The sequence below is a fragment of the Tribolium castaneum genome, chromosome 1 (genome assembly GCF_031307605.1).
Source record: "Tribolium castaneum strain GA2 chromosome 1, icTriCast1.1, whole genome shotgun sequence".
Lineage (NCBI taxonomy): Eukaryota > Metazoa > Arthropoda > Insecta > Coleoptera > Tenebrionidae > Tribolium > Tribolium castaneum.
In genome coordinates, this window is record NC_087394.1 from 5,182,220 (window position 1) to 5,198,224 (window position 16,005).

Genomic DNA, 16,005 nt, shown 5'->3' on the forward strand with positions numbered 1-16,005 from the left:
CATAACATCATAACATTGTAGCAGTACAAGGAAGCTCTAACATTTGTGCCGACAAAGCCCATTAAACTCGATTAAAAGTTTGCTTAAAATACCACTACTCCTCCGAGTATCATGCACGCTTTTATATCCTCCAATAAATTCACGCTTTAAGAGGATTTAGCTGTCTGGCTAAATCACGGACATAATACCTTCCTTTGTGGTTTTTCATCCGAAAAACAATGGGTTTTTCGGCGTCAAAAATTCACTTAAGTCATCGAGCAGGAAATAAAATGATTCGGTGGAGGATTTCATGAGATTTTCTAGCTTTTGACGTTAATAAACGACCTACACTATACCAAAATAGCAGAATTATAGATAAAGTTGGGTGGATGGAACGAGAAATGTCAATTAAACCTCACGTTTGATTTTGAAACATTTATCTGGAGTACGATCCACCTTAAAAATAGCATACGTTGTCAATAATTTTACGTGAATTTGAAGCTACATCGAAAAAGTGGTTAAGCTAATTTATGAATTCACGGTCCAATTGCTACGTTTATTTACTTTTTTAATTTATTACAAGTAAAAACAACGGAATAAAAAACAAATAATTGATTTGCCTTTCAAATGACATTAATTTATAACACGCAAACACGGCGACTAATTGTGTTCGTCCTCTTATTGTCGATAAAAACCATTTAAGCGTGAAATTATTGTTAATGGCCTTATGGGAAAACACTACAACGACTTTGATTTGAACTCTGTAAATCTATGTTTTTGACACTAAGAAGTGGTTTAATACACACAAACAATGCACAAGATTGTATCTCGAAAATGTTCTTGAACAATAGCAAGACGTGCTTTGGGATAATGGATATGTGTTTAAAGCTATTCTCTACTGGAATAGAATATTATGTTTAGCAATTAAGGGAATTTTTTCATTAGTATCAGTTCGCTAATTGAATCTCAATTTTTCAAATTCATTTCCCTGGTATTATCCAACGCAGTAAAAAACACTTTCCCTCTGTAATTGCACGTAACGAATGACATAATCACGTGCCGGCTTTTATACGATCAAAGTACATACTTAAAGAGTTAATGCATGTAAATGGTTCCGATTCGGTTTTGTATACAGAGTGAACCAATTAATTTTTTGAGATTGCAACTTGAAACTGATACTTTTACTGTTTACTGTTTTAGGATAACTCTAATAGTTTCGTTGTAATCGGCATTTGAAAACTTTGAGAAACCATCAGAATCTGCGTTCATTTAGCTATCGAATGATAAAAATCCGAACTCGTTCCGGGGCCTTCTCCCGCTTACAACGACATTTAAAATATTATTTTTAACAAATTTATAATTTGGACATAAAACTGATACTATTCTTATCAAGTTTTCCAAAATAATTACAATAGTTCTTGATTTTCTACGATAAAGCCAACAGCCCGCTGTAATCGGCGTATGAAGAGTTTGAAAGAGTTAAAGCTTTAAATCTTACAAAACATAGCAAAAAATTATTAAAATCTGCATTCAATTATCCATCGACTGACGAAAACCCAGAGATGTTTCAGTTATTTAAATTATTACATTAAAAATATCATAAGTTACACTTTTTTCCATGATAGTGCCTGATTTTTTACAATAACTTCACTGTAATCGACGTATGGAAAGTTAGTTGACTTAAAACTGATGCTATTTCTAGAGATTTTTTCATAATAATTACTACGCTGTCTGTTTTGTTAATATAACTCAAATAACTCCGCTGTAATCGGCTTTTAAGAATTTTTTTCACAATTTTATCCGCGTTTTTCCTGAAAAACTGAAGGCACTGAGCGAACAATGATGAGAATTTGGGTTCAATTATCTATCGACTGACGAAAACCCAGAGGTGCTTCAGGTTCCAGTGCCGTATATATTTTTTTAACAATGTATGTTGTATTAATTACGATTTAAAAATCGTAGTTTTGAAATCGTCGATTTTAAACTGGAATACGACTGTATATTTCTTTCATAATAATTACGATGCTTGATTTTTTACGCTTTGTTTACTAATAGCTTCGCTGTATCCAAAAAAACATACTAAGAAATAATTAGAAGCTGCGTTCAATTAATAATCCAATAGCTCCGCTGTAATCGACCTTTGCGTTATTCATAAAAGCTCTACTTGAAACTGATACTTTCCTTATAGATTTTTCCACGATAAATACGATGGTGTATGATTTTTTTACGATAACTTTTACAGCTTCGCTGTAATCGGCCTTAGAAAAGTTAAAAAAATCAAATCTTCAAGTTTTAAATGTGTTATTTATGTTTGTTCAAGCTTTACTTAAATCTGATACTCTCCCTAAAGTTTTTTCCACGATAACTACGATGGTGTCTGAATTTTTACAATAGGTCTTACAGCTTCGCTGTAATCGGCCTTTAAGAAATTTAAAATAAGTCAAATTTTCAAAATTAAAACGCGTTGTACGTACTCTTAAAACTATATTCCACTAAACATACCTACTAAGAAATAATTAGAAGCTACGTTCAATTAATAATTCAATAGCTCCGCTGTAATCGACCTTTGTGTTATTTATAAAAGCTCTACTTGAAACTGATACTTTCCTTATAGATTTTTCCACGATAAATACGATGGTGTATGATTTTTTTACGATAACTTTTACAGCTTCGCTGTAATCGGCCTTAGAAAAGTTAAAAAAATCAAATCTTAAAGTTTTAAATGTATTATTCATTCTTATTCAAGCTCTACTTGAATCTGATACTCTCCCTAAAGGTTTTTCCACGATAACTGCGATGGTGTCTGAATTTTTACAATAGGTCTTACAGCTTCGCTGTAATCGGCCTTTAAGAAGTTTAAAATAAATCAAATTTTCAAAATTAAAACGCATTGTACGTAAAACTGTATATCACAAAACATACCTACTAAGAAATAATTAGAAGCTACGTTAAATTAATAATACAGTAGCTCCGCTGTAATCGACCTTTGTGTTATTCATAAAAGTTCCACTCGAAACTGATACTTTTCTTATAGATTTTCCACGATAAGTACGATGGTGTTTGATTTTTTTACAATGACTCTTACAGCTTCGCTGTAATCGGCCTTAGTAAAGTTAAAAAAAATCAAATCTCCAAATTTTAAATGTGTTATTATAAAAGCTCTACTTGTAACTTATACTCTCACTATAGATTCTTCCACGATAACTACGATGGTGTCTGATTTTTCACAATAACTCCTACAGTTTCGCTGTAATCGACCTTTAAAAGTTTAATAAATCAATTTTTTTTAACTAAAACGTCTCGTAAAACAATATCTAACAAAACATACCAAGAAATAATTAGAACCTGTGTTTATTTAATAATTCAATAGCTCCGCTGTAATCGGCCTTTGAAAAGTTTAAAAGAATACCAATATTCAAAACACGCTTTACGATGAGATTCTGTGTTTTCTGTATAATTTTTGGCGAAAATTGACAAAATAACTATAAAATTTTACATTTTTTTGTTGTGGCTTTAGGTTTGCTCCACCCTGTATACACAAGGAACACGTTATGCGAAAACCATTCGCTAACTCCAACAATACAAATTAATAAATTACCCACCGCGCTCGCACGAAGAAATATTAATATTTCATGATTTATCGCCGGTGTGGCAATAAAACGTGTGCCGATTTGGCCATTATTTCGAATCGAATGGAATTTTAAATCGCGGCGATTGATTGCGTAAATTGACCAAATGTTGTGCTAACATAACTGCAGGTGCCAATTAAATTTACATGGGAATTATACAAGCACTCGTGCATGTTTTGCGTCTTTGACATTTCCCAAATATCTGGAAAGTGGACGACGGCAAAGGAAACGGTAATTAATGATTATACACATGATTACGCGCCGTAATTACTGATTAAATAAATAACACAGATTGGTTACATGGCAGTACATAATAAGTGTACATTAATTTGTTAGATAAATAAACTTAATGCAGCTGCACTTCGATCAGGTATTTGAGGAATTCGTGTTTGTGTTTGTTTTTTGTCATGTGAGATGAATAGCGAGGCGAAGGTTCTCATATTAATCACGCTGCTATTTATTCTGGTTCTGAAATTAAGTTGGCAACAATTAAATTGAAGCCAGAAGGCAACAAGAAATAAAAATCTAAAAACTAAATTAAAAAAGTTTGGCTCTGGAAGTAAATTCACACAATCTAACAAAGACCAAAGTTGCTAAATTTTTAATTCATCAACTTTATTTTTAATTTAGACCTGAATGAACTCGTCAGTTTTAAAATTTTTTTTTGAATATTTAGACCGACTAGTAATTTATGTTAATTTTATACAACATTGTAATAAATGACCGGCGTAAATTAAATAAGCGCTAATAAATTATTTGCGACGTCGGAGGTGCGCAGTAAATTTACTTTCCGCCTTTACCAATTCACAAATCAATAAATCTTGCACAAAAAAGTCAAAACTTTTCCTTCCAGTCGCATTTATTCAAATTGAAATTTTGGCGGAGGTGCCGGAATAGACACGACTATGCAAATGTGTTTGTTAAATAATGCGTGCTGTGTATATTTGGTTGCATAATGGAATTGGTTTTTCTTGAAGTTAGAAACAACGTCCAGTCAGATAGACGCCCGTTTAACGACATTACGAGAGGCAATGAAAAATGTTTCGTTCCTTAATTCATATTAATGAAAGGCATAAAAGGACAAAGCAATGGTCGCCGGCCACAATATCTCCCATTAAAATTGCCAACTTCTCGCAAATGGCATTATTTATTGCTGGGAAAAACAAGCGAAATAAATTTCTTCGGACAGTGAGGAATTTTTACGCGAATAAATCTCCAAGTAAATGAAGAATACGTTGGACTATATTTGCGTCAAAAGTCAAAGCAAATTTGAAAACGCCATTTCTCTGCGCTTACCAAACCGAGTTTTTAATATTTCCTCCAAATTTTACCGGATTTTTCAGACCGAAACCAAATTATTTCACCATTTTTTTGGCACTGGTTTCGTTTAAATAATTTGTTTTTTTTAACATGTCAAAGAATGTCGTTTCAATATTTGTCACTTGTTTCGTTTATCTCCATAAAAAATTTCAGCGATTACAACTCGAAAAATTGTCAATTTTTTTAAATTTTATTGTTTTTCAGCATTTAATCATGTTTTTTAATCAGAACATTTAATAAATTTCTCATTTATTTTTGTTTATGAGGGTATGAAAGCTAGATTTTCATAAATTTTTTCTTTTTCGAACATGATGAAACTTAGTTTTTGCGAGACCAAAAAAACACTGAGTTGGATTAAAAAGGACATAATTTTGCTTTTTCCTGTCGTTTTACCAGGATTTTCAAACAAAAACCAAATTATTTCCCAATTTTTTCGTTTAAGTAAGTTGTTTTTTTTTTATGTTTAAAACATGGCAAATAATGTCGCTTGAATCACTTGATTCGTTTATTTCGGTTAATGTTCAGGAATTGTCTACTAAAAAACGCTCAACTTGTTTGAAAATAATTTCAATCATATTATTTTCGTCACTTGTTTTGTTTAATAAGTGTCTTAACGATTTTCTGCTTAAATTATTTTGGAATATTTCAGTTTGCCTTGCTTTTCCTTAAAGTAGTTGTTTTACGACTACTGGGACCTGTTTTGTAAAAAAAAACTATTTCTAATGACGACATTTAAATCGGTTGAATTTTTGAGATTCATTTTTAAAAACATTCGAAATTGCCAAATTTGATCCTTGTTATGTTTCAATAAGTTATTTAATAGTTAATTACCTAACTGGGGTCGGAAGTGGTTATTTTGTCGCTTTTGTGATTTATGTTAGAAAGTTTTTCAACAAAAAAACAAAAATAAGTCGAAAAACTGCCGAATTTTATTCAAAATCTTGTAAGGTTTGTGCTTTCTCGAGAATATAATCATGTTTTTAAACTAGAAACTTATTTATTTCTCAAAATTTTCTAAAAGATTGGCCAAAAAACACGCCGAATTTAAAAAAATAGTCTTATTTCTTATTTTAAAGCAGAAATGCAAAGTTTTGTAAAATATAAGTCAAAAAACTGCCGATTTTTTTAGAAAATATTTATTGTAACGTTTGTACTTTTTCGAGAATGTAATCATTTTTAAACCAGAAACACATTTATTTCTAAAAATTTTCAAAAAAGTTCCAAAAAAAATACACCGAATTTTCGTCAAAAATAAGTCGAAAAATTAACGAATTTTATATAAAATCTTATAAGGTTTGCGCTTTTTCGATAATATAATCATGTTTTTAAACCAAAAACTCATTCATTTCTCAAATTTTTTAAAAGATTAGCCAAAGACGCGCCGAAGTTTTGCTAAAATAATCTAATTTTCTCATATTTCGACCAGAAATGCAATATTTCGTCAAAAATTAGTCAAAAAATTGTCGCATTTTATAGAAAATATTTATTGTAAGGTTTGTGCTTTTTTGAGAATGTAATCATTTTTAAACCGGAAACTCATTTTTTTCTCAAGATTCTTTCAAATTTTACCTAAAAAACCGCCGAATTTATTTAAAAATAGTCTAATTTTTATATTTTAACTAGAACTAGAAATGTTTCGTCAAAAATAAGTCGAAAATGGCTGAATTTTATAGAAAATATTTATTGTAAGGATTTGTGCTTTTTCGAGAATGTATCAGTTTTAACCAGAAACTCATTTATTTCACAAAATTTTCGAAAAGGTTTCTAAAAGATTTTTTCAGAAATAGTCAAATTTTTATATTTCATCCAGAAATGCAATATTTCGTCAAAAATAAATCGAAAAATTGCCGAATTTTAGCAGAATATTTACTGTAAGGTTTGTGCTTTTTTGACAATATAATCATGTTTTTAAACCAGAAACTGTTTTTTTTTCAAAAATGGTTTAATTTTCACATTTCGACCAGAAATACACAATGTTTCGTCAACAACAAGTCGAAAGATTGCCGAATTTTGTACAAAATCTTGTAAGGTTTGTGCTTTTTCGAGAATATAATCAAGTTTTTAAACCTGAAACTCATTTATTTCTCAACATTTTTTTAAAGATTAGTTAAAAAAATACCGAATTTTTTACAAAATATTTTACAATTTGTGTGTGGAAGATCAAACTAGTAGTAGTAATTTTTAACACCCTTTTTGAAAAAAAATTTTTTTTTCGGATTTAATCGTATCATTTGGATCTACATGGAAGTCACTAAATTACGTCAAAAATATTTAGACACAAACATAATTATTAAGCGAATTTTTTAAATACGAATCACAAAAGTATCTAAAATATGATGAAAATCGTTCGAGAAACAGAAAAATCACTAAAGGGGGTTAAAAATTACATTATTTTGGCTTTTTTATCGTTTTTCGAATCATTTGTTCGCTTCGACACATTTTTAAGATAAAATAACTTCAAACCCAATTTGAGAACTGAGAATTGATGGGACACCCTGTATCTGTTTTTCTCATATGCATATGCATTAGTGTTAATAAATTATTCTCCTTATTTTATTAATACTTGTAGTTCTTCGCTTCCTGTTTTATTTTCGTCGTTACTGGAGGATGTTCTTTTATTGCTATAGTCAACAGACGTAGCGAGATAAGAAAATCCGGTATTTCATAATGTAGAGTAGCTGACAAAGTTTTTCTCTAATTGCTTTAAAACTATTTCAAACGTTATGTTTCGAGAACGAGAGCAATGTTGATTGCCGTCGTTTGGGATAATAATACTGAATCGGTCGTCTGGAAATTGAAATCCAGGTGATTCGGCTTGAAATTTATTTTATTGGTGGAGTTCAACTCGCAATGGGCCGCTTATTGTGACTCTCCTTGTTATCCCAAGTGGAAAGAAAGCAAAAAACAACACCAGTTTTATTTCTTTAAATTTTTAATTCATGGAAGAAAAAATTTAGGAGATTCTGAATGTGTTACTATTTTTATAGTTTGCTATTAAGTGCTTTATTTTTTTCTCTATGTGAAGTTTTCAAAATCTTTCCACAGTTATACCGAATTTCTAGTGTTATTCTGAACCAACGATGCTTAAGTAACTGTTTTTCTATTTATTAAAAAATAATTAAAAAATTATTAAAAATAAACAAAAAAAATCCCTATCTTTTATAAAATTAAACGCAACTTTTCTATTTTATTTTCTTCATTTTTGTTTTTTTTTCATTATTTTTTTTCACTTTTCTACATCTACTAGAAAGATAAATGAATATACTATAAAAATAGAAAAAAATGAAATGTAATGACAATAAATGTAATAATTCAAAACCTAGCTAATTGTGTTAATTTTTCAATTCAACGTTTATTTTGAATTGTTTTAAAAAAATATTTACACGACCTTTAACCCAACATAGCGGCTCTTTGACACACAACAGTTTATTTTTTATGCTAAAAATACATTTATTTGTTTTATTTATTTGGCGAAATATAAACATGAATGAATTATTTACTTATTAAAAAATCTGAATAATTCGTAATCAACTAAATCCCTAGCTTCCATATTCAAAAAATTTGCATCGTAAAACGCGAAACAATAATAAAACCCAAATCCCGTTCGTAATTTCGGCTAATGCCAATAAAAATTCGCATTTTATTATTAACCGGTTGTTGTGGAAACAATTATTTTGCATAAACAGAGCGGTGGAAAAGCCCGCGGCGAGTTCGTGTCGTTTTGGAAAAATTATGTAGATTAATTGTTATTGCTTAAAGTCGTAACGGTAATAATTTATCTAAACTTAACAACATGTTAATCATCAGCAGATTAATTATCTCTGATTACGACCGGTATAACAGTACGCAATTTTAAAAAATTTATAACCAACGATATGGCACGAAATTTCACGCATCAACAATTTTGCCCAAAAAAGCGCCTGAACAGATTCAATTAAAAAGCTCAGATTAGTTTGTTTTTAACAGCCCACGCAACGGGATTATGGAGTGGTATAATGTGGAAAAATGCTCACCCACGATCCGGTCCATATGTTGCAGGTCAGGTGAAGGGCCGGGATCGAAATTAGGAAAAAAATCCCAGAAATGAGCTGGGCAGCTCCACAAATCACGTATACTGTACTCCATACCACTTGCAGAGCCGTCCAGCATCTTCCACATCCAGGGCACATTACGGCCTGAAAAAAAATCCACATAATATTTAAAAATATATACTAATTTAAAACAATTTAAAAAAATTTAAAAAAATATTATTAAAAAAATCAAAATTTGTAGGTGTGAGATTATTAGATTCTGGAGATTTTTTTTGCCACATAATTTATTATTGTCATTTTGTCCATGTCCACTTCAGGTAATCACTGAAACTGGGTTTAAACTGAATTCAAGTTTTTAGTTTATATTTTTATTTTTTAGAAAAATTTTGTTTTTCTATTGGTTTACTGTTGCTATGAATTAATTTTCTCGAGAGATATCAAATCACACTACAATTTTAAATTTTTCGAATAAAAGTAACAATAGAACGTATAACAAACTAAAACAAACACGCGGTATAACAAAACCATTACAAAAAGTTTAGGTGGTTATATTTTCTTATTATTTTAATTTTAATTAACTTAAAATGTCGAGCCGTGAAAGAATAAAATGCACGTAAATGTAAACAGCCAATACGACCATACGCCCAGATCGACATTTACGTCAATAATCCTGTAGATAATTCTAACTTCAGATATAAACATGAACGGCAAACCAATGGTTTAGAATTTATGCAGTGAATCTGGAGTTAATTTTTTGACAAAAGAATAAAAACACCTGTCGTTTTACCAGGATTTTCAAACAAAAACCAAATTATTTCCCCATTTTTTTCGTTTAAGTAAGTTGTTTTTTTTTTAATGTTTAAAACATGGCAAATAATGTCGCTTGAGTCACTTGATTTGTTTATTTCTGTTAATGTTCAGGGATTGTCTACTAAAAAACGCCCAAATTGTTGCAAATAATTGCAATCATATTATTTTCGTCACTTGTTTTGTTTAATAAGTGTCTTAACGATTTTCTGCTTAAATCATTTTGGAATATCTCAGTTTGCCTTGCTTTTCGTTGAAGTAGTTGTTTTACGACTACTGGGACCTGTTTTTTAAAAAAAACTATTTCTAATGACGACATTTAAATGGGTTGAATTTTTGAGATTCATTTTTAAAAACACTCCAAATTGCCAAATTTGATCCTTGTTATGTTTCAATAAGTTATTTAATAGTTAATTACCTAACTGGGGTCGGAAGTGGTTATTTTGTCGCTTTTGTGATTTATATTAGAAAGTTTTTCAACAAAAAACAAAAATAAGTCGAAAAAGTGCCGAATTTTATTCAAAATCTTGTAAGGTTTGTGCTTTTTCGAGAATATAACCATGTTTTTAAACCAGAAACTTATTTATTTTATTTTGTCCATGTCCACCTCAGGTAATCACTGAAACTGGGTTTAAACTGAATTCAAGTTTTTAGTTTGTATGTTTATTTTTAGAAAAATTCATTTTTCTATTGGTTTACTGTTGCTATGAATTAATTCTCTCGACACTAAAATCACACTACAAATTAAATTTTTCAAATAAAAGTAACAATTGAACGTATAACAAACTACAACAAACACCCGGTATAACAAAACTATTACAAAAAGTTTAGGTAGTTATATTTTGTTATTATTTTTCAATTTGAAAGCATAACTAAAACAAGTAAGGGAAAGAAGAAGGAAGAAAAAGATTATTTTTTGCACATTCATGTAAATAATCATCATAAGTTAAAATAGCACGATAAGATGTTATTTAAATCGGAATTTTGATATTTTCTTGACTTTATTTATGTATACTGGGTGGGTATGCTAAAAGTATATCTCAAAAATTATTTTTATTTTAGGGCTAGTGATAATTTTTTTCTGATTTTTATCACAAAACAACATTTAAGAATCGCTTGTTTTCATATGACACAAGAAATAAGAATTTTTGCGGCTACTCAATTGTAATCAATTAATTCAATAATTAATTTTAATTATCACGAACTATAGAGAATTTTTAAAAAAGTCACATAGAATAATACAAAATATTTAACAGCAAACGCTGAATTCTGTGCGATTTTTAGTTTTTGAAAATAGATATACTATAGCAAAACTATACTTTTAGTAGACTAACACTGTATATTTTAAGGTGCATTTCAGGAAAATGTTTTTGATCATATAATAATATCTGTAATTTTAATGTCCGTAACTTGTTTCGTTTATTTCCATTAATTTTCAGCGATTTCCGACTACAAAATTGTTTGAGTATAATTTCAAATTAGAACTAAAAAAATTGCCACATTTTATAAAAATGTTTTTAAGTTGTGTTGCTTTCGAGCATTTAATCATGTTTTTTAATCAGAACATTTAATAAATTTCTCATTTATTTTTGTTTATCAGGGTCTGAAAGTTAGATTTTCATAAATTTTTTCTTTCTTCGAACTTGATAAAACTTAGTTTTTGCGAGACCAAAAAAACACTGAATTGGATTAAAAACGACATAATTTTGCTTTTTCTTGTCGTTTTACCAGGATTTTCAAACAAAAACCAAATTATTTCCCCATTTTTTTCGTTTAAGTAAGTTGTTTTTTTTAATGTTTAAAACATGGCAAATAATGTCGCTTGAATCACTTGATTCGTTTATTTCTGTCAATGTTCAGGGATTGTCTAATAAAAAACGCCCAAATTGTTTAAAAATAATTTCAATCATATTATTTTCGTCACTTGTTTTGTTTAATAAGTGTCTTAACGATTTTCTGCTTAAATCATTTTGGAATATCTCAGTTTGCCTTGCTTTTCGTTGAAGTAGTTGTTTTAGGACTACTGGGACCTGTTTTGTAAAAAAAACTATTTCTAATGACGACATTTAAATGGGTTGAATTTTTGAGATTCATTTTTAAAAACACTACAAATTGCCAAATTTGATCCTTGTTATGTTTCAATAAGTTATTTAATAGTTAATTACCTAACTGGGGTCGGAAGTGGTTATTTTGTCGCTTTTATGATTTATATTAGAACGTTTTTTAACATGAAACAAAAATAAGTCGAAAAACTGCCGAATTTTATTTAAAATCTTGTAAAGTTTGTGCTTTTTCGATAATATAATATAAGATATATAATATACAGGGTGCTCAAAAACTGGCGCACCAACTGAATGGTACGTTATTGAGAAGCAAGTGCAGATTACGAGAAAAATGTTGAAAAAATTCCTAAAGTCATATTTTAAAAAATCTGGAGCTACAAACTTATTGTGTTAACTTCTTTAGTTTTCATTATTTTTTTAAGTTTCTATGTTTCATACCAGGTAATCGTTCCGTAACAAAACGATGAATAATTATTTTTAAATTTACTATCAGATTTTAGCAGTTTTTTTAATTTAAAAAAATTAAAATTCATCCAAAAAATCACAATGTGTAGATGTGCCAACACTGGGAATTATTCCCTAGGAAACCGTTTCAAAAATAATTTATTTTTATTCTTGCTTAAATTCTATTGCGATCATGACTGTTAGACAACGTTGCCACATATCATTTATCTAAAATCCGTTATTTATCAATAACTTTAATACAAAGAATTTTTTTACTATTTTTACCTTTATATGTAACCAGTTCTCTACCACACACCATTGAGTTGGTGCGCCAGTTTTTGAGCACGCTGTATATAAGATATATAATCATGTTTTTAAACCAGAAACTTATTTATTTCATTTTGTCCATGTCCACTTCAGGTAATCACTAAAACTGGGTTTAAACTGAATTCAAGTTTTTAGTTTGTATTTTTATTTTTAGAAAAATTCATTTTTCTATTGGTTTACCGTTGCTATGAATTAATTCTCTCGACAGATATCAAATCACACTACAATATTAAATTTTTCAAATCAAAGTAACAATAGAACGTATAACAAACTAAAACAAACACCCGGTATAACAAAACCATTACAAAAAAAAATTTAGGTGGTTATATTTTGTTATTATTTTTCAATTTGAAAGCATAACTAAAACAAGTAAGAGAAAGAAGAAGGAAAAAAAAGATTATTTTTTGCACATTTATGTAAATGTTCATCATAAGTTAAAATAGCACGATAAGATGTTATTTAAATCGGAATTTTGATATTTTCTTGACTTTATTTATGTATACTGGGTGGGTCTGCTAAAAGTATATCTCAAAAATAATTTTTATTTTAGGGCTAGCGATAATTTTTTTCTGATTTTATAATTATGTAACAGAATTTTTTAGGAAAAATAACTTGTGAGATGTTACAGTTAAATAACATATCACGTTTATTGTTATTACCAAATATTGCTCAAATCTAAAGTTTACTTTACTCCTTACATAACGAAAGTTATATTTTATAAATGAATTTATGAAGGTGGAAGATTTAATTTATACAAAACCTATTTAGTGGGTTAGTATACTTTGTCGTATTAATTAATCAATTCATGTAACACATTCATATAACAGACCATGACCTTGACTTGCATTATTATTATTGATTTAATTTCTTGTTTAGGCAAAACATAAAACGGAAGCTACTATAAAGGACAAGGCGTATCGAGGTAATAACAATAAATCACATCTGAGAAAATGCCAAAACAATATTTTTTATTGTCATGTTCCCATCTTTCAGAAGTAAATTGTGCCAAAGTGGAGCCGATTTTTCGCTAACGGTAGCATTTAACAACGTAATAATCTTCGTTATTTATATTAATTACTGTTATTACGTGTAGAATTTAAATACCAACATTCAGCTTTATATCAGCAATAAACATAAATTTCTGTGCGATAATAAACGTCCATACTTGCACCACTATATTAAAAGAAAGCCGATACAAAAATCCCTTCACCGAACGGAAGTTTTCAGATTTTCCCTCTTGCGCAACTCATCTTGACGCAATATTGACTCAAACAATAGCTCAGGTGTTGTATAATTGTACAATTCCCACGGGGAGAAACTCGTAATGCAGTGGGAAAAACAGGAGAAAAAAGAGCAAGGCTACCGCTGCATAAACGCGTAGCAATTTCGTATTTTTCGCGCGATTTTAAAAATCGCAAAGTCCAGCCGAGATGTTCATTAAAAGAGAAATATTATGACAAAATTTTGGCCTGCACGACGTGAATATTAACCGTTCAATTAACCAACCCTGAGGATGAATTTAAGGCCTCGCTGGATCATATTTACATGGATGCGTGCTGCGATTATGGCCTTTATGAGGAAGCTTAAATCTTGCCGTCTCCGGGCCCGGATTATTTATGGGTTTTGGGTTACGAATTTTCGAAAAAAGTGGCAAATTTCAGGCTTTTTTTCTCAGTCTGATTTAATCAGAATGCGAGAACTTTGATGTGATGTAATTTTATCCGCGGGATTAAAAAACACCAATTAATGTAGAGTAGGGGCAGAAAATATGTGACGTGAGTTATAGATACTTACAGGGTGACTCATTTAAATTTTATTTACTTTTAATAAAGCAATTTCAGAAAAAAAATTCAATTTGTATACAAGCTGTTCCAAAATAAAATACCCAACTAAGTTCTGTTTTTTTTATGTTCTGTTTTTAAATGGCATTCCGAAATTTTTGTTACATTTTTGCGATCGCGACAAAATTGTCAATATAATCAATTTTATATGTCATAGTTTTTGAGTTATATCAATTTATACAGACTGGTCCTAATCTGCACTCGTTTTCTCTAACTCATTTATTAGTAAAGTTGAACTTTTGATATTTTGTAGACGTTATTTATACTTTAGGACGTATTTTTGGAAAATATTTCTAATTATACAGAGTGTCCCAAAAAATATTGTCATAATAATGTTTTATTAATAGCAAGTTTTAAATGTCATAAGACATAACAATTTTTTGCGGCTACTTAATTGTAATTAATTAATTGATAAATTAATTTTAATTATAAGGAACTTTAGAAAAATTCTGAAATAATTCACATAGAAAAAAAACAAAGTATTTAACAGCAAACGCTGAATTCTGTGAGATTATTAGTTTTTGAGAACAGATACAGGGTGACCCAAGAGTGCGTAATCGGTCTATAACTTTTTTACTGTTTGAAATCTTGTCATGTCGTTTCTACTATCCGATAGATCGACTTAAAGTCTACAAACTAAAAATATTTTTATTGTACACAGGGTGATGTATACATAATGGTGAACCAAAGTTACTCTATATATTTTTACATATAATGTAGCTTTATATAAACTATTATAGGTCTATTTCTTTTCGTTTCGGAATTATTTAAGTTTTCGTTATAAAAATGACCAATTTTTGAAAAATCGCTATAAGGTCGCCTGTGAATATTTTTCGGCAAATTTGCAACAGAAAAATTCAGAATACCTTGTAGTTTTAGGAAATAGTCGACTTTTACTTGAAACACGGAAATAATGTACAGGGTGTGCCAAAACGCAAAAAGTTGAATAACTCATTTTTTTAATGGAACACCATGTATTTCTTTACATGTGTCGATTACATTTTTCATAAGCTCTCTATTGATATCCGGTTTTTATAGCAAATTCACAATGTTTCTTAAAGTGTTCAAAAAAATAAAAAATATTTTTTTTATTTATTTTATTCTTAATTCTTGATAAGTGAAATTCATTTATGTATCAGGTAATAATTAGATTACTTGTGTAATTAGTCACATTAGTATATGTCAAAAAATTAGTTACTATTTGACTATCAGATTCTAGGCTAACAAATTTTCTTTTAATAAAATATATATTTTTTAACAATTTCGAAAAATATTTTAAATTTGCTATGCAAACCCTAAACCGTTAGAAAGCTTATCAAAAATGCTTTCGATACATTTAATAAAATACAGGATGTTCCATTTGAAGAAAATGAGTTATTTAACTTTTTGCGTTTTGGCACACCCTGTATATTATCTGCGTGCTTTAACTAAAAGTTGTCGATTTACTAAAACTACAAGGTATTCTGAATTTTTCTGTTGCAAATTTATCGGAAAATATTCATAAGCGACTTTGCAGTGATTTTTTAAAAATTGGTCTTTTTTATAACGAAAAGTTGAATAATTC

At 29.3% G+C, this 16,005-nt stretch overlaps 1 protein-coding gene across 2 annotated transcripts in view; it reads right to left on the reverse strand.

Moving 5' to 3' along the window:
• Positions 1-16,005, reverse strand: part of LOC100142089 (uncharacterized) — a 90,001-nt gene that overhangs the window by 25,437 nt on the left and 48,559 nt on the right. For both annotated transcript variants that reach the window (XM_064354920.1, XM_064354918.1), the window contains exon 2: positions 8,942-9,103. In XM_064354920.1, coding sequence (XP_064210990.1) covers positions 8,942-9,097 — 156 coding nt within the window. In that variant the 5' untranslated portion in view covers positions 9,098-9,103. The remainder of the gene's footprint in view (positions 1-8,941; positions 9,104-16,005) is intronic.